Source organism: Eptesicus fuscus, chromosome 16, assembly GCF_027574615.1.
Source record: "Eptesicus fuscus isolate TK198812 chromosome 16, DD_ASM_mEF_20220401, whole genome shotgun sequence".
In the NCBI taxonomy this organism is placed as follows: Eukaryota; Metazoa; Chordata; class Mammalia; order Chiroptera; family Vespertilionidae; genus Eptesicus; species Eptesicus fuscus.
In genome coordinates, this window is record NC_072488.1 from 38,115,771 (window position 1) to 38,140,979 (window position 25,209).

General features: G+C 39.3%; 1 protein-coding gene across 2 annotated transcripts in view; it reads right to left on the bottom strand.

Moving 5' to 3' along the window:
• Positions 1-1,320: 1,320 nt before the first annotated feature.
• Positions 1,321-25,209, bottom strand: part of RAB1A (RAB1A, member RAS oncogene family) — a 38,827-nt gene continuing 14,938 nt past the window's right edge. Inside the window, exons 2-6 of one of the 2 annotated variants that reach the window (XM_008147539.3) lie at positions 23,046-23,118; positions 15,181-15,276; positions 4,883-4,978; positions 3,608-3,739; positions 1,321-3,142 (exon numbers count right to left, since the gene is read on the bottom strand). In XM_008147539.3, coding sequence (XP_008145761.1) covers positions 2,945-3,142; positions 3,608-3,739; positions 4,883-4,978; positions 15,181-15,276; positions 23,046-23,118 — 595 coding nt within the window. In that variant the 3' untranslated portion in view covers positions 1,321-2,944. The remainder of the gene's footprint in view (positions 3,143-3,607; positions 3,740-4,882; positions 4,979-15,180; positions 15,277-23,045; positions 23,119-25,209) is intronic. The other variant, XM_008147540.3, reaches the window with a different exon arrangement.

Genomic DNA, 25,209 nt, shown 5'->3' on the forward strand with positions numbered 1-25,209 from the left:
GCATATGCCATTCTATTCCGACTCAACCTAATAATTGTAATGATAGAAATCTTCAGGGTACTTTATTTCAAAGTACTGTTTCCCAAGAAAGTACTACTTTACTTAGAGATGAACTCAAGGTTTTTATTCATCTCCTTTGAAATAAAGTGTGACAGAAGGGTGCTCATTCTAGACCTAGCTGAGAATGCCACTGAGTAATATCAACACAGTGGCTAATTACATCTTCAGCAGTGCTATAAGAAGTTGAAGACCTTCCTTAAAATTGAAGCTGAAATTGTTTCAGCCTAGGAGGATGCCAGCAACATTTCCATGAGCCAACATGGCTGGGTTACAGTTCAAGTGGCCTGGCTGGCCAGTGCACAGTGGTACACATTAGCCTTAAGGACAATAGTGGCCTATGGTGGCATAAGTGTGATTATGAAATCACAAATTTACCTCTAGGAAAATTTCCTAGTCCTTTAAATTAGTAAAAGTTAATTCCACAGGGAGGTGGCAGTATTGCTAGTTTCAAGACATAGGTTCTTGTTGCAGCTCAATGGCTGAGCTCATCTGCAAATCAAATACAATGTCAACACAGGGCCGTTTTGAAGCTTAAATGGGAACATAAAGAAGGGTTGATGTAAAAATATGCTGCAATGGCAACATGTATGCTAAAGGAAATTTCAATCCAAGGTCAAAGAATAGGAAGTTACTGCTTAGACCAAAATAGCTGTCATTCTCCAAGGATTTCCCAGAGACTGCACTGCTTAGATTTAGCTTACTCTTACATTAGCTAATTCATGGTAGCCACTTACAGTTTATAGTTCAACCAGTGACTAGATAAAAGCCCATAGTTGCTTGAAATGTGTGTACTTGAAAAGGGGGGAGGAATGGGATGTGTTTTTTTTTTAAGACTGCATTTATTGGCATATTCATAAAAGCAAACAATGGAGCATGCTGAAACATGTTGCTTAGGTACACTCCGCTCCAGTTTTGACTGTCATGGGGGAAAGAACACTAAAATTTTCAAAACTAAGTGTGTAAATATGCTTACATCTTAAAATAAATTCATATAATGTTTTTGCCAACTCACCAAGAATAAGCTGACAGTTTGAACAACTTGCTGTATAAAACTGAAGTGCATGGCGTCACACTAACATTTGTATCTTTTATCTACTTTAGAAGATAGTTTCTGAATTATTTCCCCCTTTATACCATATTGTAAAGCAAAAATACCTTTTGAAGCATTTTTTAAAAAAATCTTCACCCAAATAACAATTTGATCATTTGAGTTCAGATGCCTTATGTGAGGATGAATAGATCCAACAAGCACATCTATAATACAAAGTAAAACTATGATTTTATTGTGAAATTCTCATAGAAGGAAAATTAAGTGGAATATTCTGTCCATTTCATTTTACAATAATCTTACCACTTATTTTTGTACCATGTATTTCAATTGCCTGTTTAGTGAAAATAAAAATAAAAACCTTTAGTTTTTGGCTTGTTTTTAATTTAAATTTTATCATTGAATTCAAGATCCCACCATAAAATGTGTTGCCAACAACCACATCCCAAGCCCCTAAGTAAAGAATATTTTGGCGGCTACCTTCAACCCCCAGGGAAACAGCCTTTGATTTCTATTACCTTAAAATGCCAGTGTTAGCAAAAGACTGTTTCCCACAATAAAAAACAAACCCTAGAATCTTTAAGGTCCTATTTAACAAAATTCTCACATGTGCAAAATCCCACAGAAATAAATATATTTCTCTCACTTATTCCCATCTAACGTTCATGTTTTCAGTTACTTTTTAGGGAAATAATTTCTAAAATTAGGGCAATCAAATACTAAAATTTTCCTTCTTTCTACTTTTTAATGCTTTACCTCTCTTCCAACCTAAGTTACACAGTTGTGGAGGATAAAATAGTTGGCATCTGACCCCGAGCATGGAAGAAATATTAGCACATGTGTTGGTCTGATCATTTGCCAATTAAGGAAAGGTGATGCTTTCCACCTTTACCACATAAAAAAATTAAAGTATTGATTAATGAAGCCATTTCAGATTGTTTTAGAGAAGGATCAGAGATAACAGGCTATATAGCATAAACTTGTTTTCCATACAATTTAATCTCCCTGAACCACTAAGCTTGGCTAAAATCCTACCCAGCAGAAAGCTTCCCTAGGTCATTTATTAGGTGTATTATCTGGAAAGCATAATGGATGCTGCTCTAAGGTAGGTCTACAATGCCCTGGTTGCACACACAAATGGATGTTTTAGGAATAATGCAAGGCTCTCTTTCCCTTTAACCATAAGAATTAAAACAATACTTATCACCATTCGGTTGGATATTACTTCCAATAAGTACAATATTTATTAAACATATCTTCAGTTGTTTTGTTACATAGTGTGCAACAAATTACAATATTCTGCAGCCACAAATTATATGCAGAGTATGAAGAAACTATTAATCAGATAGTGTAATCTTTCCGTTTATAACTCTACAAGGAAGAACTAGCAAATCAGATCTTACATATAACATCTCACTAAACTTTATGCATGGAAAGTGACAGACACTGGTTGTGCTGTTTGATACAAAATGGCTGAACTTCATCTTCAGAAGACTAAACCTGACATCTAAACATGCCAATATAAACATCAAAACAAAATATATTCTAACCAACCACGGGAAACAGTCTGGTATCAGGAAAGCAACAAGGATTACACACATTATTTTATAAACCAGCACACAAAGGTTTAAAACAGTTCTGAAAATGAAGTTAGCTGTCTTGAGTCAAGGGAATAAAAAAAAAGTCAGTATTGACCATGTACAATCTCTGACCTTTGTGGAGACGGTAAGAATCTGTTGTAGTGCAGCTACATACAGTACAATTCAGGCAATTTTGTTTTTTCACTTGGGTTCAGATTGCAAATTCAATGCTGTGAGAAAAAGACGGAGGCAAATTTTAGCAGCAACCTCCACCTGACTGCTTGACCGGAGTGCTCTGAATTTTAACATTGGACTTCTCTGCACCACCAGCTGTTGCTCCAGGACCCATCCGCTTTTTAATCTCAGCTGCCATTGTCATGAAAGACTGTTCTACATTCGTTGCATTCTTAGCACTGGTTTCCAAAAATGGAATTCCAAGGGAATCAGCAAATTCCTAAGAGAATAATAAAGCATAATTAACACTGAAAAAATCTTCTTCTTTTTTTAAATATATTTTATTGATTTTTTACAGAGAGGAAGGGAGAGGGATAGAGAGTTAGAAACATCGATGAGAGAGAAACATCGATCAGCTGCCTCCTGCACACCCCCCACTGGGGATGTGCCCACAACCAAGGTACATGCTCTTGACCAGAATCGAACCTGGGACCTTTCAGTCCGCAAGCCGATGCTCTATCCACTGAGCCAAACCAGTCAGGGCTGAAAAAATCTTTTTCACTTTTAGTGCATTTCTGTCTAAAATGAGCAGTGAGGAAAGACTAAGTTCACTGAATCCAAACAGACACCATTAAAAAAATTGTTATTTTAAAGTATTCTAGTACACTTTTAAAAGCAAAAGGTGGTTGTGATCATTGTATGACTCATAATTCAAATTCAATTTGAAAATCAACTTTAAACATACCTTTGCTGTTGTGTAGTCTACTACTTTCTTTGTGGTCAGATCACATTTGTTCCCTACCAACAACTTGTTGACGTTTTCACTGGCATAACGATCTATTTCCTGCAGCCACTGTTTAACATTATTGAAGGACTCCTAAGAAGACAGACATTTTTAAGGATGATAATATAGCTCTATTCTATATAACAACTGTTCTAATGAAGCGAGAGATAAAAGAGGTGTTTTCTTAACCTAAAGAGTTAATGAAGCAACTCTAGCTACAAGATAATTACTATTGCGCTGGTTAAGAAGTAAACTGATAATATTACAATGACTATCCATACCTAAATAAATTAGAATTTGAAGGCTTGAGGATAAAAATACCTTATTTAACAGAGAAATACAGCTCAGCATCAAACTATAGCTCAAGCAAATTTGATAAATTTGAATTGAAATTTGATTATTTTGGTTTATGAATAGATAGCTTAAGTGTTACTACTAGAGACAAAAAAAAAATTAAGTAAATGGGTCCAAAGATACTTGTTTGTTTTTTTACCACAATCATATTGAGAAAATTTTTATTTTTAAGTATTTCATGATAATGACATGAGATTTGAAATTAGCGCTATTTTCTCCTGTTGTATCACCTAATACTTCTCAAGGCACTGAATCTAAAGTCTTATGATTCCAGTTATCTCTTAATTAGCTATATCATAGTTGAAGTGACATTTAACATTTGCTATAAGAAAAATAAGTTCTAAACTTTTATCTTTTATTCTTTGATAGAAAAAAAAACTTGAAATTTTCTAATTTTCTGTCAACAATTCTTATGGTCTTTGGACTACATTCTTTACGCTATCCCTGTACCTCCACCACCACCTCTCAAAAGCTCATCTTCAGATATTCTTTGTCCTCCTAAAATCTTCCTCTAGCTCAACCTCCACAGGCAGACTCATAATCTTGTTTTTGACAATTCTGACAAGTCTATTAGGCATATTCGTTATTATTTAACACCAAAAAAAATGGTATAAGCCAAATAACCTGCAGCTCCCTATAAACTCTTTGTCAAAACGATCAGTTTTTTAGTTGATAAAAAATATAACCAGAGTCCCTGAAAGCAAATGTAAAACCAAATACTAAACATTCTCTTAAGAAAAATAATATGACATTTTGGCTGACCAATTCATTAGGTGCCCAAATAATGTTTAGTTTTTGTCCATATAAATAAAATGGATAGCTATTTATCAAATAGTAACTTCCTACTTGGTCACTGTAATACAATTTCCTCCTGGAACTTACCTGATCTGTCACATCATACACAACTATGATGCCATGGGCTCCTCTGTAATAACTGGAGGTGATTGTTCGAAATCTTTCTTGGCCTGCTGTGTCCCACTATTATAAAATAATCAAGAAATCCAAACAATTCCATTAAGATAGAGTTGGGGAAAGGGGCAGGAGGAGGGGGAACAGTTTAGTTTACATGTGTACAGAAATGACCAGGATTTGATATGGAAACATTAGCCCTCAGTGCTCACACTACTAAATACATAACTGCTAAATACCTGAAGGTCCAGAAAAGTAGTGCCTACAATTTAGCTTATGGCTATGCTACCAATATTACACCAGCTCTTTGAGATTAAGAACTATGTCATACTTTTCATACTCCCTACTATTCTTAGAACTGTGCAAGACAATCAGAATGACTGCATAAACAGGTTGACTTGATTAGGAAGGCTACTGCCCTTTAACACTCACACATAGACAATATCATTTGCTAGCATGTTTTAGCATCATGGAATGCACTGAAAGGATCTAATTAAGGTAAATACCAGTCAAGATAGCACTTTAACCATCTCTGGAAAGTATTATCTTAATCCTAGGGAAAACAATGTAAGGAAGATGATTCAAAATACTTTCATAAAATTCATTTTAAAAGCAATTTTCCACACTTCACCATTTAGACTTAAACACCAAAAACACTCACTTAAATTACTATATTAAAATTCTGGGTTTAATAAAAAACTGAAAGGAAACTCAATTGTTAGATTTTAAAAGCCTTGGTATTAACAAGGACAATGAGAATTTTGTTTAAATTGCTCTTAGACAATGGCCTCTTTAAAAATTTGTATAATTAGAATAGCTACCTACCCCACTGGTAAAAGGTAACACCTATGATACTGGTAAAAAGTAATATCTTGATTAATGGAGAAATAACAGAATAGTTACTGTAAAAGTAAATGGATTTGAAGTCTAAGACAAGTGAAGATCAAGATGCAATAGCCTTTATAGGGAGGGGATTAGAAAGTTCTGGAGTCTATCTGTGAACTTGGCATTGATCCTCTCCAATGTTTTAAATGGCAAAATTTAAAAAAACAAAACTGCTTCAGGAGCACTCAGTGAAATCACTGTCTTTTCCAGTGGGCAAAGAGCTGTTAAATTCAAATTGGGGGGAAATTTTAATACAGACGGGATACTAGATAATACTGAGGCCTTAGTGTCAGTTTTGCTAGATGTGATAATGTTTACATAGGAAAATAGAAATGCATACCAACCTATACTTGGAGTAAAATATAATGCCTGTAATTTAACACTCCAGGGGAAAAGTTAATGAATCAAATAAAGTTAACATCATTCATCTAAAACAAATGAAAACAAGTCACAACAGCTTCATTTTTGTTTTGTTTTGTTTTGTTCAAAGTACTGGCCTGAGAGCCCAAAAGACTTTAGATCTGTATCAGTAAAGAGTGTCCAAGTCACCCTAGCCGGTTTGGCTCAGTGGAGAAAGCGTTGGCCTGTGGACTGAAGGGTCCCTGGTTCGATTCCAGTCAAGGACACATGCCTGGATTTCGGGCTCGATCCCCAGTAGGGGACGTGCAGGAGGCAGCCAATCAATGATTCAGTCTCATCATTGACTTTTCTCTCTCCCCCTCTCCCTTCCTCTCTGAGATCAATAAAAATATATATTTTTTAAAAGTGTCAAAGTCTTTCAGGATTCCTTGGAGAAGCCTGAGCTTTGGAGTCAAGCCAATCTGACTTCAAAACATCACATCTAGGCTCCTGGTTATTTAACGCTGGGGACAGTCAATTAACAGTTTCCTCATCTATAAATCTTTGGTGTAACTCAACTTATAGATTGTTAAATGGGTTTAAATAAACTAACGTTAGTAAAATGCCTAGCAGAATGCCTACCTGTAGAAGCTGCTCAATAAAATATTATGAAAATGCTTACACTACACCAGGCACTTAGATTCAAGGTTACAGAGATGAACAAAACAGCGCTATCTCATTTAAGTGGGAGAGACAAACATGAGAAAACCAATTACTCTGTGAGGGGTAATAAGGATTATATACAGAAGAAAGTTCTTCCTTCCCTTTTCCACACAACAACCCTCTGCACAAAAATAGCACAAAGAAGAAACTGTTTATGCATAAATGTTAACAAAGAATTGTAAATGATTAAGCAAGATATCCAAAGAATAAACTTTCTGGTGTCTCCTTGCCACTCTGAAAACTCCTGACTCTACATAATAGTACCTTCCTCTGTAATTGATCACCCTTTGTATATAATTCTCATTTACTCTCATAATCACAGGGTTAATGACTTTCCCATATTTGTCAGTCCCACTGAAATGGGATCTCTCCTTCTATGAGGCTATGTTAATAATTTCTCTCTGTAACCTCGAACCTCTTGGGGGGTGCCTGGCATAACATAAGCATGTCCATAAATGCGTCATCAGTGAACAATCACAGAAGGATGCCTTCATGCTGTGGGTCTGGATCCCATAGCTGCCCTGCCCTACTGAAGGTTTTGTAATCACTAATTCTGAGAAAGACCCAGAGGGCACACTTGAAAAGGAAAAACTGAAAGGATAATTAAAATATAGATCAACGTAATGATTTTGAGAGACCCAGAAAACTTGGAAGGATAATTCAAGCCTTGCAAGATGAAATGTAATGAATGGGTTTAAAAGTAAAATCTGCCCAGCCGGAATGGCTCAGTGGTTGAGTGTCAGGAGATCACCATTTGATTCCAGTCAGGGCATATACCTGGTTTTAGGCTTGATCCCCAGTGTGGGGCGTGCAGGAGGCAGCCAACCAATGATTCATCATTGACGTTTTTATCTCTCCCTTTCCCTTGCTCTCTGAAATGGATAAGTATATATTTTAAAAAAATACTAAAAGTAAAATCTAGCATTCAGATTCAAAAGCTATAGTCACAAAGTATAAGACTTTCCAAAAAGTTACAAACCCAAAGCGATAAAATCCAAACTAGAAGGTAATTCAACTTGAGATAGCAAATGTAATTAAATCCAGGTGCACTTTTTTTTTTTTTCCCCCCTATCCTTGAATGGATTAATGATGAGAAAAGGCCATGAATCCCTGTCATCCAAGAGGGGAAAAATATATATATTCAGAGTCCAAATTAAGGGGGGATTTACCTCATATAGTCCACACTGGCTAGATTATATATCGTACTTTATTTCAGGAATCCATCTTAATAAAAAGCATTTATAAAATGTAAAAGATTCTGAAAACATGATTCCAGAAGGGAAACGCTAACTTCAGATGTAGAGATTGTGATAAGATCAACACAAAGGGCAAGTTGGGCAGTACTGACATCCTCCCACAACCACCTCAAAATTACAACTAAACTACAGAACAACCATCATTCAGAACCACCTGAAATATAGAAGTCCCAACTAAGGATAAAAAGAAACCATATCAACACTGATAGGAGAGATGGAGACACAGAAAGGGCTGGGCTGGTCCAACACCCATGTGTGGCACAGAAAAATCACAAGGGATACCCAAGGTTTCCCCGAGGAGCAAGGGATACCAGCCCCACACCAGGCCTCCCAACCCAGGGTTCCAGTGCCAGGAAGAGAAATTGCCGTAACTTCTGGCTATAAAAACCAGAAGGGATAGTGGCTGAGTGAAACAGGATTGCTAGAATCCCAGGCAACTCCTTTTATTTTTTTTTTAATATATTTTTATTGATTTCAAAGAAGGAGAGAGAGAGAAACATCAATGATGAGAGAAAATCATTAATCCACTGTGTCCTGCACACCCTCTACTGTGATTGACCCTGTAACTCAGGCATGTGTCCTGACCAGGGATCGAACCGTGACCTCCTGGTTCATAGATCAATGCTCAACCACTGAGCCACACCAGCCGGGCCTAACCAGTTCCTAATAAAGGGCCCAAGCACGGACTTATTCTGACTCACTTGCTCTGAGCTCCAGCACTGGAGCAGCAGCTTGAAAGGCTCCAGGGATATACAAGGAGGAACTGAATTGTCTGGCATCAGGGTGAGAGCTAGAGGGGCAGCTTTCTCCCATACAGAAGTGCTGGCAGAGGCCATTTTTCCTTTGCTTAGCTCTCCCTGTCAGACAGGTGCCATATCTGAGTCTCCTTAAACCTGGCTATCACTGTCTTCTCTGCCCCCAGGCCCCATGATTCCCTGAGACTTTCCCCACCCAACTTACAGGCCCACTCAAGCTGTTTCCAGTGACTTTTCCATAGGAATGGCATGTCTTAGCTCATGCTTCAGGCTTTCCTAAAATATTTTAAACAAGCAGCATCTGGCCTCAACATGCTTCGTAACTCTTGCTAAGTGGCCCCAGGCCCAATACCAGTGGCAGAAGCTCGGTTTCTCCTGAGCATCTCTAAGACCTGCACAAGCAGTAGTCATCTGCAGGTATTTTGTAGCTCGTGCCAGGTGGCACTGGGCAGAACATAGGTGGCAACTGACATTGTCCTGCACCTCCTAAGAGGCACCCATGAACAGCTTTAGATCACACTGAAGCACTACCCAACTACCTCCACGAGAGACACACTCAAGGGACAGACTCAGCAGCATCGGAAGTAAATCCTACTCCATAAGGTGGACTCATGCACAGATGATCCTCCACTGTGTTCAGTAGTCACAGCCAGTCCTTGTAGCCAATAAGCCCATGAGTAAATCCCTCCCACTGACAAGCCAATAGCAATCAAGGCTCAACTACAACAGGGTGTACAAAGCCCACACAAGGGGTGCACTTGGACTGCCACTGGACTCTACAGGACACCTACTACATTAAGCCACTCTATCAAGCCTGGGAGACCTAGCAGCTCTACCTAATACACAGAAACAAACACGGGGGGAAGGGAGGAGTCTGCCAAAAAGAAATACGTTCCAAATGAAAGAATAAAACAAAACTCCAGAAAAACAACTAAACAAAATGGAGACAAGCAATCTATTAGATGCAGAATTCAAAACACTGGTTATAAGAATGCTCAATGAACTTAGAGAAAAAAATAGATGAACTTAGTGAGAACATAAAAAGACATGGAAACCATAAAGAAGAATATACTAATTAAAATGAAGAATAATTTACAGGGAATCAACAGTAAAGTAGATGTAGCCAAGAATCAAATCAGTGATTTGGAATAAAAGAAGCAAAACAAAAAAAAAAAAACTCACAAAAAAACACCCAATCAGAAGAACAAAAAGAAAAAAAGATAGTGTAAGGAACCTCTGAACAACTTCAAGCATACCAACATTCACATCATGGGGGTACTGGAAGGAGGAGAGAGAGAGAGCAAGAAATTGAAAATCTATTTGAAAACACAATGACAGAAAATTTCCCTAACCTGGTGAAGGAAATAGACATACAAATCCAGGAAGTACAGAAGTCCCAAACAAGATGAGCCCAAAGAGGCCCATACCAAGACACATAATTAAAATACAAAATGTAATCTTAAAAGCAGGAAGAAAAGTCCAACTGGTGTGGCGCTTTGGTTGAGCATGACCTATAAACCAGGAGGTCATGTTTGATTCCCATTCGGGGCACATGCCCAGGTTGTGGGCTTGATCACCAGTAGGGGATGCAGGAGGCAGCCAATTAATAATTCTCTTACTTCACTGATGTCTCTGTATCTCTCTCCCTCTCCCTTCCTCTCTGAATTCAATTAAAAGGTAGGAAGAAAAAAGCAGGTAAGTGCAAGGGAGCTCCCATAAGAATATCTGCTGGTTTCTCAACAGAAACTTTCCAAGCCAGAAGGGATTGGCAAGAAATACTCAAAATGATGAAAAGGAAGGACTTAGAAACAAGATTACTCTACCCAGTAAAGCTACCATTGAAAATCAAAGAATAAAGGACATCCCAGACAAGAAAAAGTTATACATGAAATGTTAAAGGATCTTCTTTAAGAGAGGAAAAAAAGATAAAAAATATGAGACTTGACACGCTGCCTACTGCGCTAAGAGGGCAACTTAAAAATATGAATAAAATGGCAATAAATACGTATTTGTCAACATCTAAAAAACAAACAAGCAAAGCAGAAACAGACTCATAGACAAAACTTTTGATGTTTGCCAGATGGGAGGGGGGTTGGGAGATGGGTCAAAAAGGGGAAGGGATTATTAGGAAGTACAAATTGATAGTTAAGAATAGTCATGGGGATGTAAAGTACAGCAAAAAGGATATAATCCTATATAATAAAGAGCTAATATGCAAATGGTCATCACACCCTCACACCTCAGACACTCAACACTGGGGAGAGAGAAATGGAGACCAGCTAGGCACAATGAGCTCCCAAGAGAGAAATGGGGGAGGGACAGGCCGCCCACCCTGTGGTCCCAGGCACCAGAGGCTGTGCCTGTGCCTGTGCGTGCAGCCTGGAAGAGGGACAAGTCACACGCCCCGTGGTCCTGGGTGCCAGGGGCTAGAGCTGCAGCCCGGGAGAAGAACAAGCCGCCTGCCCTGCAGTCTCAGGGGCCAGCGGCTACGCCTGCGCCTGTGCCTGCAGCCTGGGAGAGGGACAAGCCGCCTGCCCCCCAGTCTCGGGCGCCTGCGGCTGCGGCCCAAGCAAAGCCACCCCACCACGGTTCCCTGCGGCTGCAGCCAGCCCAGGCGAAACCAGCCCAGGTCCTGGGTGCCTACGGCCAGCCAGAGGGAGGGAATCCTGGGTCCCGGGTGCAGGACGAGGCAGAGGTGGTTAGGGGCAATCAGGCCAGCAGGGGAGCAGTTAAGGGCGATCAGGCAGGCAGGCAGAGGGGTTAGGGGTGATCAGGCAGGCAGGCAGGCAGTTAGGAGCCAGTGGTCCCAGATTGCGAGAGGCAGTCAGACATCCCCCAAGGGGTCCTGGATTGGAGAGGGTGCAGGCTGGGCTGAGGGATCCCCCCCACCCCAGGCATGAATTTGGTGCACTGGGCCAATAATATTCTAGTAACTATGGTATAAGATGGGTACAAGATTTATCCAGATGATCACTTAGTAAATTACATATGTCTAATCACTGGGTTGTACACCTGAAACTAATATAATACATTGTATGTCAAATGTAATTTAAAAATTAAAAATAATTTTAGCTGAAACCGGTTTGGCTCAGTGGATAGAGCGTCGGTCTGTGGACTGAAAGGTCCCAGGTTCGATTCCGGTCAAGGGCATGTACATTGGTTGCGGGCACATCCCCGGTGGGGGGTGTGCAGGAGGCAGCTGATCGATGTTTCTCTCTCATCGATGTTCCTAGCTCTCTATTCCTCTCCCTTCCTCTCTGTAAAAAAATCAATAAAATATATAAAAAAATAATAATAATAATAATTTTAAAAAATAAAGATTACAAAATAAAAATAAAGTGCAGGTGCCAACAGAAAAGAAATTAATCTCATTCAGGAAGTTCCAAAAGGCAGAGGAATAAGAGCTAGAAGTGAATGGAAATTGGCTTTAGCTCAATATGAAGACTTAACAATTAGAGGTTATTTACAAATGGAACTAGCTTCTTTGAAAAACTGGTGAGCTTCCCAAAAATGTTCAAATAGGGTAAGGAAATTACTACCAAAGACAAAAAGGAAGACTCAAAGAATGACCTACTATGAACCATTCCAGCCACAAGAATGTTTCACAAATATATATTCAAACCTTATGGAGACCAATAATCACACATATAATCATTTCACATCAGTAGTTAAGATGCTTGGGTGCAGCTTTCTGAAACATGCCTCTCACTTTAGGTGGTGCCAAGTATAAAGTTCTACATATAATGGAAGGAAGGATCAATATGGAAAGCTGGTTTAAAGTATTTCACACTCAGAAAATTATATCCTTGCAAGTCCTAATTTGGAATGCCAAGTGCGTTAACTTATAGCAAAACCAACAGTTCTTTTTTAATGTACCTTCCCCCCCCTCATCAGAGTCATATATGGGAAGAACTAAAAAAAATTACCTCTCTGGAGAATGTCATGTCATCAGTAACATTTGTATACAATAGTCCCTCCTTTATCCACGGTTTCAGTTACCAGCAGACAACCGTGGTTAAAAAAACTTTAAATAGAAATTCCAGAAATAATTCCCAAGTTTTAAATTGCATGCTGTTCTGAGCTGTGCCAGAAATCTTGCATCATTATGCTCAGTCCTACCCCTGACCTGAATCATCCCCCTCATTTAGCATATCTAACTCACTTCATCATGTAGGCATTGTATCATCTTGATAGACCACATTCACATATCTCTTATTATAGTATACTAGAGGCCTGGTGCACGAATTCATGCACCAGTGGGGTCCCTCAGCCTGGCCTGAGGGATCAGGCCAAAACCGGCTCTCTGACATCCCCTGAGTGGTCCCGGATTGCAAGAAGGCACAGGCCAGGCCGAGGGACCCCACCGGTGCACTCGGGGCTGGGGAGGGACGCGGGAGGTTAGCCAGCCAGGGAGGGACCATGGGAGGGCTCCAGGGCATGCCAGCCTGTCTCGCTCAGTCCCGATTGGCCGGACCTCAGCAGCAAGCTAACCTACCAGTCAGAGCCCCCTAGTGGTCAGTGCACGTCATAGTGAGCGGTTGAGCAACCTTAGCATATCATTAGCATATTATGCTTTGATTGGTTGAACAAACGACCAAAACCGGCTTAGCATATTAGTCTTTTATTATATAGGACTAGAGGCCCGATGCACAAAATTTGTGCAAGAGTAGGCCTTCCTTCCCCCAGCTGCCGACACCGTCTTCCCTCTGGCAACCGGGACCCAAGCTTCCCTCCGGCTGCAGGCAGCCACCAGGGACCAGGGCTTCCCTTGCAGCCCCAGCTTTGTCTGAAGGTCGTCCGGAATGACATCCGGAAGGACGTCCAGAAGGACGTCTGGTCTAATTAGCATATTATGCTTTTATTATTATAGATTGTTAATATCATACTGTGCCTTATTTATAAATTAAACTTTATCATAGGTGTGTATATAGCATAGGGAAAAAACAGTATATGTAGGGTTCTGTGCTATCTGTAGTTTCAGGCATCCCCTGGGGGTTTTAGAATAAGGAACTACTGTACTGCCCAAAAGTTTACAAAGGGCTTTCATATACATTATCATATATACATACACAAAGCTACCAGATTTGGTTCTCACAACTACCTTATGAGTTCATAAATCAAGTATTTTCACATTCATTTTGGATATAAGAAACAGTCTCAGGAAAAAGGCTAAAGTTAAACCCATAACTCTTTAACTAGTAAATACCAGAATGAAGATATCAAATCCAAGTTTTCTGACTCCAAATCCAGAATTCCCAGTTCAGTGTATTATCCATAAAAAAGAACAGTCACTAGTTTTCTATGTTACTTAATACTAATAGCCAGCTCTAAAAGATACCCAGAGATTATTTTTAAAAACCATAGATATGCCTACATTGGTCATCCCAGACCCATATTGAAGTGATAATAATTGAACTACTATGATTGCCTACTTTTAATTTGGGGTTGGGGTTGTAAGGATAGATAAGGGGACGAGGATGGCACAGGGACACAAAATATTGAAGGCAGAACTATGGGACACTTGGTTGTGCTACGAACTATAGGCAAACAATCAACATCAATTTGAACTATACAACAAATTAGAAAAGCTAAGTTCCTTTCCAATAAAATTCTGTTTCTAAGAGTTGGTAAATACTATGTAATAAATACAACAGAAATAATAAAAAAAAAATACAGGTGACCCTTGAATAATACAGAAGTTAGAGGTGCCAACCATCAGCGCAGTCAAAAATTCGCAAATAACTTAAGTCTGTCCTCCACATGTGTGGATTCCCAACCACCAGATGACCCTTGAACAACCTGGGTTTGAACTGACTAGGTCAAATGAACTGCATGAGTCAACTGGGAAAAATCAGTGTATAAGTGGGTCTGCACAGTTAAAACTCACACTATTCAAGGGTCAACTGTACTCAATTAAGCCACATATGAAGAACCTCTCCCTAGGTTTCTTTTCATGTTCCATAGTACTCAATACAGTAAAAGACAGAGAAAATTATCAACATACTTTTGCTATAAGACAAGGTAAAGTTCAACTTAGACCCCACTGATAAAAGCACAAGAAAAAGAACAAGTTTGATTTAAAACATGTATTTCTCTGCTTTATGAATAGAAAATTCAATGAGGAAGATAATCTTGGACAAGTCATTTTTAATCTGAACAATTCTTATTCTACCACTCTATCATGGATGCATGATCCTTAAAATACTTCAAATTCAATTTTGTTAAAATATTACATCCTAAATTTATCAAAATAATTTTAAAGACTTCTAGTTCAAAAATTACTTACTAAAAAAAAAAAAAAAAAATTACTTACTATTTGAAGTTTGATCGTTTTTCCATCTAACTCTATAGTTCTTATTTTGAAATCCACACCAATAGTGCTGATGTAACTTTCTGTATACGTATCATCCTGAAGAGAAAAGCAGTTCATGATTAAAATTAATGTTCAATACTAGAGTAAATAAGAAAACAGTGCTAACTTTTTTGATAAGGTTAAAAGGTATAACATGTTGAGAACAACCACTCCATCCTGCTCCAGTATCTACTTCATGTTTTGATTACAAAGCACTATTTAACAGTTTTTTCTTAAGAGTTTGTTCACTAGCTATTCTTTAATTTTTTCACACTTTTCTTGGCAAATTGTTTACATATGTTATATAGGAAAGGTTTTATATCCTCAACTAGAGGCCCGATGCACGAAGATTCATGCAAGAATGGGCCTTCCTTCCCCTGGCTGCTGGCACCGCCTTCACTCCGGCCGGAGCCAACTTTTCGCACCAGCCTGGAACCGCCTATCTGTCTTCCCACACTACCCAGAGGCCCGGAGCAGCCAGGGGGGCAGTGTGGAACACCTGCATCGTTGCCATGGCTCGGCGCCTGCATATGCAAATTAACCTGCCATCTTTGTTGGGTTAATTTGCATACTAATTCCTGACTGGCTGGTGGGCATCGCGACGGTATGGTCAATTTGCATCTTACTCTTTTATTAGTGTAGATTATTATGAATAATTTTCCTAATTGCTAATCAGTGAAACTCTAGCTCCTCCCTACCCACAAATCCAATTTATTCACAACAAAGTAATGACCATGTCACTCTCCTCTTCTTGATTTTTTAGAAATCATTTTATTTCCTAGTTATAACTTTTTCAAATTCTCAGAATATGAAATTTATCCTTTTAAAGTGTACAGTTCAGTGGTTTTATTTAGTATATTCACACGGTTATGCAACCTACTCCACTATTTAACTCCAGAACATTTTCATCATCCTGTGATGAAACAGTCACTCTCCATTTCCTTCTCTTCCCCTAGACCAGTGATGGCGAACCTATGACACACGTGTCAGCACTGACACACGTAGCCATTTGTGATGACACGCGGCGCATGCCAAGAATGAAACATTTGCGAAATAATGTTTTTTCCTCAAAGTGACACACTACCCGAGTTATGCTCAGTTTTTTGGCGAAGTTTGACACACCAAGCTCAAAAGGTTGCCCATCACTGCCCTAGACCCTGGAAACTACTAATCTACTTTATGTTTTTATGGATTTGCCTATTGTGGATATTTCATAAGAATGGAATCATACAATATGTGGCCTTTCATGTTGGCTTCTTTAACTTAGCATAAAGTTTTCCAGGTTCGTCCATGTTATAGCATGTATCAGTACTTCTATTTCATTCCTTTTCTTTAAAAAAATATTTGTATTGATTTCAGAGAGGAAGGGAGAGGGAGAGAGATAGACACATCAATGATGAGAGAGAATCATTGATTGGCTGCCTCTTACATGCCTCCTACTGGGGATCAAGCACAAATCCCAGGCATATGCCCTGATCGGGAATCGAACTGGTGACCTCTTGGTTCCTGGGCCTACCCTCAATCACTGAGCCACACCTGGCTAGGCATACTTCATTCCTTTTTTATGGTTGAAACTAGTGGCCCGTGCATGCAATTCGTGCACATTAAAAGGGGATTAATTAGTGGAAATAATTTAATATTGCTATTTGCCCTTTCTCTATAATAGAAGTGTCAGAGAAAAACGAAAATTAGTAAAATATATATGAAAACCTTCCTCCTGCCAGAGTCTGGGGCACACCACGGGACCCAGAGTCAAGTCCCCGCCACCCACATGCACCTCAAAATCGCGTGAGACCCAGACCTGGCTGGCCCCCCTCCATTGGGCTAGATCTAGACCCAGCCAGTCCCACCCTTGTCAAGCCCTGCTGGGCAGGGGGCGTAGCCTCAGGTCCCCTGGCCTGGCACCAGGATGGGGGGGCGTGGCCTGAGGTCCCCCAGCCCAGACCGGGGCAGGGGGGCGTGCCTTGAGGTCCTCCGTCAAGCCCCGCCAGGTGAAGGACACGGCCTGAGATCCCCTGTCAAGCCCCACTGGGTGGAAGGCATGGTCTGAGGTCCCCCATCAAGCCCCACCAGGCAGGGGGGCACAGCCTTAGGTCCCCTAGCCCAGCACCGGCAGGGGGGGCGCAGCCTCAGGTCCCCCGTCAAGCCCTGCTGGGTGGGAGGCACTGCCTGAGGTCCCCTGTCAAGCCCAGCCAGGCAGGGGGGCGCAGCCTCAGGTCCCCTGGCCCGGTGCTGGGGTAGGGGGCGTGGCCTGAAGTCCCCTATCAAGCCCCACTGGGCAGGAGGTGCGGTCTGAGGTCCCCCACCCTGGTGCTGGGGTGGGGGGCACGGCCTGAAGTCCCGTCAAGCCCCACCTGGTGGGGGGCGTGGCCTGAGGTCCCCCAGCCTGGCGCTGGGGCAGGGGGAGCCTGAGGTCCTCTAGCCCAGCACCAGGACGGGAAGTGCACCTTGAGGTCCCCTGTCAAGCCCCACAGGGGTGGGGGAGGGCGTAGCCTCAGTTCCCTGCTGATTGCTTGTTAAGGCTCCTTATGCACCCACAGCTGAACTTGGCCTCAGCTGTGGGTGCAGCCATCTTTGTGACGGAGTGATGGTCAATTAGCATATTCCCTCTCTATTAGATAGGATAATATGTATTGTATGGATATACCACATTTTGTTTATCCACTCATCAGTTGATTGACATCTGGTTGTTTCTACTTTTGACTATTATGAATAATGCTATGAACATTTGTGTATAAGCTTTTATATGAACAATGTTTAACCCAATGTTAAACTTTAAAAATTATACCTGTTTTTCTCAAGTTATGTTTTGACATTTTACTCAGAATTGAAACAAAACTCTTAATGCTTGTGAAAAGATACATGGAGAGATCAAGCTATCACCACCTAAACCCATTGCACAATCTTAGCAAGCACAAAGCACCACCTAAGTATTCTGACAACAAAGATGGGCCTAAATCTAATCAAATCTAAAACTATTAAAAGTAGCATTATCAAAGAGAACTTTCTTTGATGATGGAAATTTTATATTAAGATAAGCTAGTTAATACAGTAGCCACTAACCCTAAGTGGCTACTGAGTAAAAGAAACTGAGTTTTTAATTTTATTCGATTTTAACTGGTTTCCATTTACATAGCTGCATGGGGCTAGTAGCTACCACAAGGATAACACAGCTCTGAAGGTTTACTTCCAATTACCGAAACATGAGGAATCTGAACAAGTTTAAAGACACCACAAGGAAGCAAAGTGACAAATTTAAAATACTGAACTATCTATAGCAGGGGTCCTCAAACTACGGCCCGCGGGCCACACGCGGCCCGCCGAGGACATTTATCCAGCCCGCTGGGTGTTTTTGCCGCCGCTGCCTGTCCTGCTTAGCAGCCCACTTAGCAGTGTGCATAGGAATTTGTTCGTAGTTTTTTTTTAAACTATAGTCCGGCCCTCCAACAGTCTGAGGGACAGTGAACTGGCCCCGTTTAAAAAGATTGAGGACCCCTGATCTATAGGAAAACTTCCCTGGTTTCTGAAAAAAGTAAATGACAGGAAAAACACATAAAAAAGAGGAAGTTGGGCCCTAACTGATTTAGCTCAGTGGATAGAGTGGAGTGTTGGCCTGCCGACTGAAGGGTCCTGGGTTCAATTCCAGTCAGGGGCACAAGCCCAGGTTGTGGTTTCGATCCCCAGTTAGGGGTGTGCAGGAGGCAGCCGACTAGTGTTTCTCATCATTGATGTTTCTATCTTTCTCCCCCCTCTCCTTTCCTCTCTGAAATCATAAATAAATAAATAAATTAATTAATTAATTAATTAATTAAATTTAAAAAAGAGGCGGTTGGACCATGTGGATTCCTACAACAGAGAGGAATTGACAGGAGTGCTCCAGCCATGAACACAGAAGAGAAACAGTCCAGAGATGGAAGACGCTGATGACGCCTTGCCATACTAGCAGTCAGCACATGTGCGTCACTGCAGATTGCCCAGGACCAAACCAGAGAGGGTCAGACCTGCATTACCACAATTTGTCCACCATCCAGAACTGAAATATCATTGCTGTTATGTACACATAAACAACTGTTGGACATAGAAATCAGGACTCAAAAGAACTGTTGGCCCAGAAAGAAACTCACTATAGACTGATTCATTTGCCTCTCAGCATAACTATTATTGCTTGTCTCATTTTCAGTCCCTATAAGTGTATTCCTAGTATCACATGAGCTCACTCATCTAGGGGAAAAGATGAACAACATAGACTGAAGAACAAGAACAGCATTGATCAGACTGTCAGACCTCAGAGGGAAGGTAGGGGAGGGAGGGTGGGGACAAGGGAGATAGATCAACCAAAGGACTTGTGTGCTTGCATATGAGCCTAACCAGTGATCACGAACAACGGGAATGGGGCATGCGTGTGTGTGTGGGTTTGGGATGGGAATGTGTGTGGGGGTTGATGACAAATATGTGATACCTTAATCAATAAAGTAATTTTTAAAAAAAAGAGGCGATTGGGAAAACTCTAGTTTAAGAGACTAAGCAGCAATAACAACTAAACGGAACCATGTGTGGACCAAGTATGAATACTAATTCAAACCAACCATAATACTAATACTTCTGAGACAATCGGGGAAATTTATTTTCTAAGTTAACAATGGCAATGTTATTTGATATGAAAATGTCCAGTTTTTGGAAATTCATATGGCAGTACGTAGGGCAGTGATGGGCAACCTTTGAGCTTGGTGTGTCAAACTTCACCAAAAAACTGAGCATAACTCGGGTAGTGTGTCACTTTGAGGAAAAAACATTATTTTGCAAGTATTTCATCCTCGGCATGCGGCGGCCACATATCATCAGAAATGGCTACGCGTGTCAGTGCTGACACGCATGTCATAGGTTCGCCATCACTGACGTAGGGGGAAAAAACAACACTTTTGAGATCTGCATTACAACAAAAAGGGGAAAAAAGGATTAAATGAGACAGTGTGAGCAACTTTTGATAATGTGAAATCTGATCATACATGCGATTGAAAAGAAAAAAAACAACTGTAGCCCTGGCTGCTTCGGCTCAATTGGTTAAGCGTCATCCCATATACCAAAAGGTTGCTGGTCAAGGCACTTGCCTGGGTTGCAGGCTCAACCGTGGGTACAGAGCTTGCAGGGAGGCAGCTGATGGATGTTGTGCTCTCACATCAATGTCTGTCTCTCCCTCTCTCTCTTAAAAAAAAAAAAAATCAATAAAAATATATATTTTTTAATTATAAAATATGATCAGAGGGAGGGAGTTCCAAGGGACTAGAGGTAGCTATGTGACGTAGTCTCCTCATAGATTCACACTTATTCACATGTAGAATCACTGGGTAAAAGGATATATTTAAAAGCATTGACTACAATTTGGTAAAATGCTCCTCATCACTAGATATTCATTTTGAAATTATTTATTTTTAATTGCATGTCTAATAAGTAACTGGCACTATAGAAAGTGGATAGAGAACAAAATGAATACAATAAATATTCACTTAGCACTTCTACATGTCAGGTGTTTTGTTAGAAATACTTATAAATGCTTTGCTAGAATTCATATAAACCCCTAAGTGACTCTTATTTGCATGGCTGAGCCACTGCACATGCTCTTCATTCTGTTTTCCCTTTCTGCATACCCCAGCCCCTGGATCACATGGCAATTTTTACTCACTCTTCAATTTTGAGTCCAGGCAATACTAACTGTCAAAACATTAAATTCCTCAGCCAATAGTTAAGAGATCCTTTCCTCTGTGCTCCCATAGCTTACTAAACATTTCTTTACAATATCTTCTGTACCTGGTATCTATTTTGGGGATCCAGAAATCAGTATTTTTATAAATGCTCCTAGGTGATTTTACTGTGTAGGTAGTACTGAAAACCTGTAACTTAGATCAATAGGCATTTCAAAGAGGATTTTCTTAGAAACACGAGATTCTCAGGCTATATAGCCACTTTCATCAAAAGATACCATTTCTGCCCAGCTGGCATAGCTCAGTGGTTGAGGATTGACCTATGAACCAGGAGGTCCTGGTGTGATTCCTGGTCAGGGCAAATGCCTGAGTTTCGGGCTCTATCCCCAATGGGAGGTGTACAAGCAGCAGCAGATCAATGATTCTCTCTCTTTAAAATCAATAAAAATAAATACATATAAAAAAAAAAGATACACCAGTTCCTACCTAGAATTGCTTATTTAATACTAGGAACTATTATTAATTTTTAATATTTGCCAACTTAATAAAAATTAAGTAAAATCTAATTTTAAACCTTTAATTACAAATAAAATTGAACATCTGTTCATATTTAATTTGTATTTCTTCTTTAGTGAACTGCCTACTCATGTATTTGCCCATATTCCTATTAGGACCAAGCATATTTTCTTATTAATGTATAATGTGCTTTATATATTGACTATATCATCCCTTCCTCATATTTTTCTTGCTAGTATCATTTGTCTTCTAACATTTTTATATGTTTGACATTAATTTTAATGCAAATTTAACAATATTTTCTAATTTTTTTGTTAGAAAACCCTTTCACACATGTTAAAGAATCACATATGTGTTGTTCTAGTACTTCCATGATTTCATTTTTAACTATGACATATAATGAAATTATTTTTAATGACAATATCATTTATCTTATAAAAAAGTCATATTTAGTATTTGGGATGCTGCCAAGCTCTCAGTGGTGAATTATAAGTTTTCTAAAATTCTAATTTTCTTTGAAAGCTTGAATTTTATTAAAGGCAGCAAATGCTGCCAAATATTTTCCTTTAAATGACAATCTCAGTTCATTTGAGAAAATGTCTGCCAATACCCAATTCTACATAACTATAGTTTGTCTATCAGTTGTTCTTTCAAGTTAAAAAAAATTTTACTTTTTTTTTTTCCTTGAGACAACTAGATGAAGTGTTTTATGCGGATTCCTCATTTCTTCAAAACATGATATTTTAAAAAGAATACTCAAGGAACAAGATTTTTTAAATAATCATTTTTACTGTTTTATCAAAGACACTCTTAAGTGAAAATGGTTTTTTCCCCCTGTAGTAAATAGAGGTAAATACAATGAGTATGAGTACAGTCTGGGGCTTAGCTTTGCCTTGATATGCTGTGTTAATGCAGTTTTACCCTACCATTGCTTTTGCACTGTCGGAGCAAATGTCAACACAGTGAAAAAGGCAAATCTTTTTTTTTTTTTTTAGTACTAAGTAAGCTTAGTACTATTAAGATAATAGTTTTGATCTAATGAACAACCCACTGAGAGGGTCTTGATAATCCCCAAGGGTCTTTAGTCCACACTCTGAGAACCAAAGATCTAGACAGCGAGACGGAAAACATGCTAAATTTGAAGGCAGTAGATAAATACTATAAAGGAGACTGTGAATTCATTAGGTTGAAAAGTCTTTTATCTGTTTATAAATCTCAGCATATAGAGCATCACTGTCAAAATGTGCCAGGCCCTGCTTTTTCTTTTCCTTTTGTGAAACTTTTACTTGAAAATTTGTTTTCCATCAAGTCGCTTTCAACACAGGCCAACTGTTTCCCCCTTAACTTACTACCCATGTTGGAATTAAACATTGTATGACCTCTACCAAGACTATCACTCTGATTTTATAAACCACACTTTGCTGAATTTCTTTTAAGAATAATATCATTTCTTTTATTTAAGACTCAAAGGTATCACTAGGGGTGTATACTTGGAGACCTTAATATATAAATTCTGGAAGACTTATTGTGAATAAAACAGCTTAATCTTTTGTCTACCTAGAAAATGTACACAACATTAATTTCTTTAAAGGCATTTCAATTTCAACTTACTGCAAACCTAAGAAGGAGGCAAGACTTTCCAACTCCAGAGTCTCCAATCAGAAGCAACTTGAATAAGTAATCACTGCAAAAAGAAAACAAAAATCACATTAATAAAAAGCATATTGTATTATAAATTTTGCAACAAAAATATACCAAGAATAATTAACAGCTCACTGAAGAAGACTACAGCTCTTGAAAAGCCTATGAATAGCTTCAGAGAAGCCAAATTTGCAACCAACAGCAGAAGCTCTTTTGATGAATCACTACACAGGACGGAATTATCTAAAAGTAAAGTAAGCAATGCCACCAATGATCTGAGATCAGTGAACTACTTCCAAGGAAGAATGAAATAAAACATAAGTGATATGTATTCTTGGAGAGCCCATAAAACTATTAGATAAATCCCACTCCCTTTATAGTATTAGGATACAGAGTTAACTTTCCATTGCTCTAGCCAATAAAACAAATCTGTCATCCTAATTCCAAGATCAAATCATTTTTTCATAGCAATTTTCCAAGGGGCTTTTATGATCCTGCCCTAGCATCTACCTGGAAGTTCTCCCTTTAAAAAAAAAAGGGGGGGGGGGCATTTAACTTCTGGTAACCCTATATGATAAATATTTTAAACTAAAGATGTAGTAAAATCACAGGCTGTTTGGCTGGCTGGCGTGGCTCAGTGGTTGAGCGTAAACCTATGAATCAGGAGGTTGGGGTTTGATTCCTGGTCAGGGCAGATGCCTGGGTTTCAGGCATGATCCCCAGTGGGGGCATGCAGGAGGCAGGCAATCAACGATTCTCTCTCATCATTGATGTTTCTCTCTATCTCTCTCCTCCCTTCCTCTCTGAAATCAATAAAAATATATTAAAAATAAAAGTCTGTTTTATGAAAACACACAACATGACGAACATTCTAAGTTTTAAAGCATTCTTCACAAAACATTGAAAGCTAAGCTCTGTTTATGTACACTGACCATTGCCAGGCCTGACTCAAAGACCATCCCCAGAGATTCCTTTATGGACCTAAAGACAACAGACTATCTGCCCATGGTTTCCAAAGCAACCCCTCACAGATCCTTCCAAATTCTGACCAGTTCTATATGTTCTTTTAAGCAATTTCAAAAGGTTAAAAATGATCCAGAACTTAGTTTATTATTTTAGAAGACAGACGAGTTTCAATTTTGTTCTTTGTGATTTTGTTTTTAAAAAATGCTACCTATGTAAGGTGAAACCAATATCATTCACAATTTAAATTTAGATTACAATTATCATATTTGCATGTAAGCAAGATGTAAAACTTTTAACAGTAATTATCTTTTTGAATATTCATTATTATCCAGGCTTACCGTGATATGTGTTACTTAAAACATACCTTTTTGGTTATACCAAGTTACCAAAGTACACTTATTGTCCCTATTATATCTCAAGGAAAGGGAAGGCGGGGAATCCAAAGTGCTCTAATCAGCAGCAAAATAAAGTTCACAGAAAGAAATAAGAAACTTTTAAACAAATAATTAAGGGAATTGAAACACAGGATGAACTAAATAACAGCCTTTTCAGTTTGACGTCCTAATGAAAAAAGGGGGGGGGGAAGCTAATGATTGTAAAATTTTACACTTAATCAATGATTAATACATAATACTATACAACTTTTATTGGGCAGTCCAGTTTCTGACTCACTTTAGCACTACTGATAGCTTCCTCTTTAATTAGATTAAATTCTTAAGAATGCTGAACATCAGCAATGAATAAGTACATGTTTTACATTTCAGGCCTGGCCGGCATGGCTCAGTGGTTGAGGGTCGACCTATGAACTAGGAGGTCACAATTCAATTCCCTGCCAGGGTACATGCCCAGGTTGTGGAACTGATCCCCAGCATGGGGTGTGCAGGAGGCTGCCAATCAATGATTCTCTCTCATCACTGATGTTTCTATCTCTCCCTCTCCCTTACTCTCTCTGAAATCAATAAAAACACATTTAAAAAAAAAAGAATTTACATTTCAGTTAGCAAGAATAATTGCACCATTGATACCACTATAATTACTTAGTTTTTAACAGAAATTTCAATACAACAGATGCTCTGAATTTATCAATCTCCCTCAGCACAGTGCCAGGCATCCAGCAGACATTCAATTAACATCCCTTGAATCAGCTGCACTGAAGCCTGTTACAATA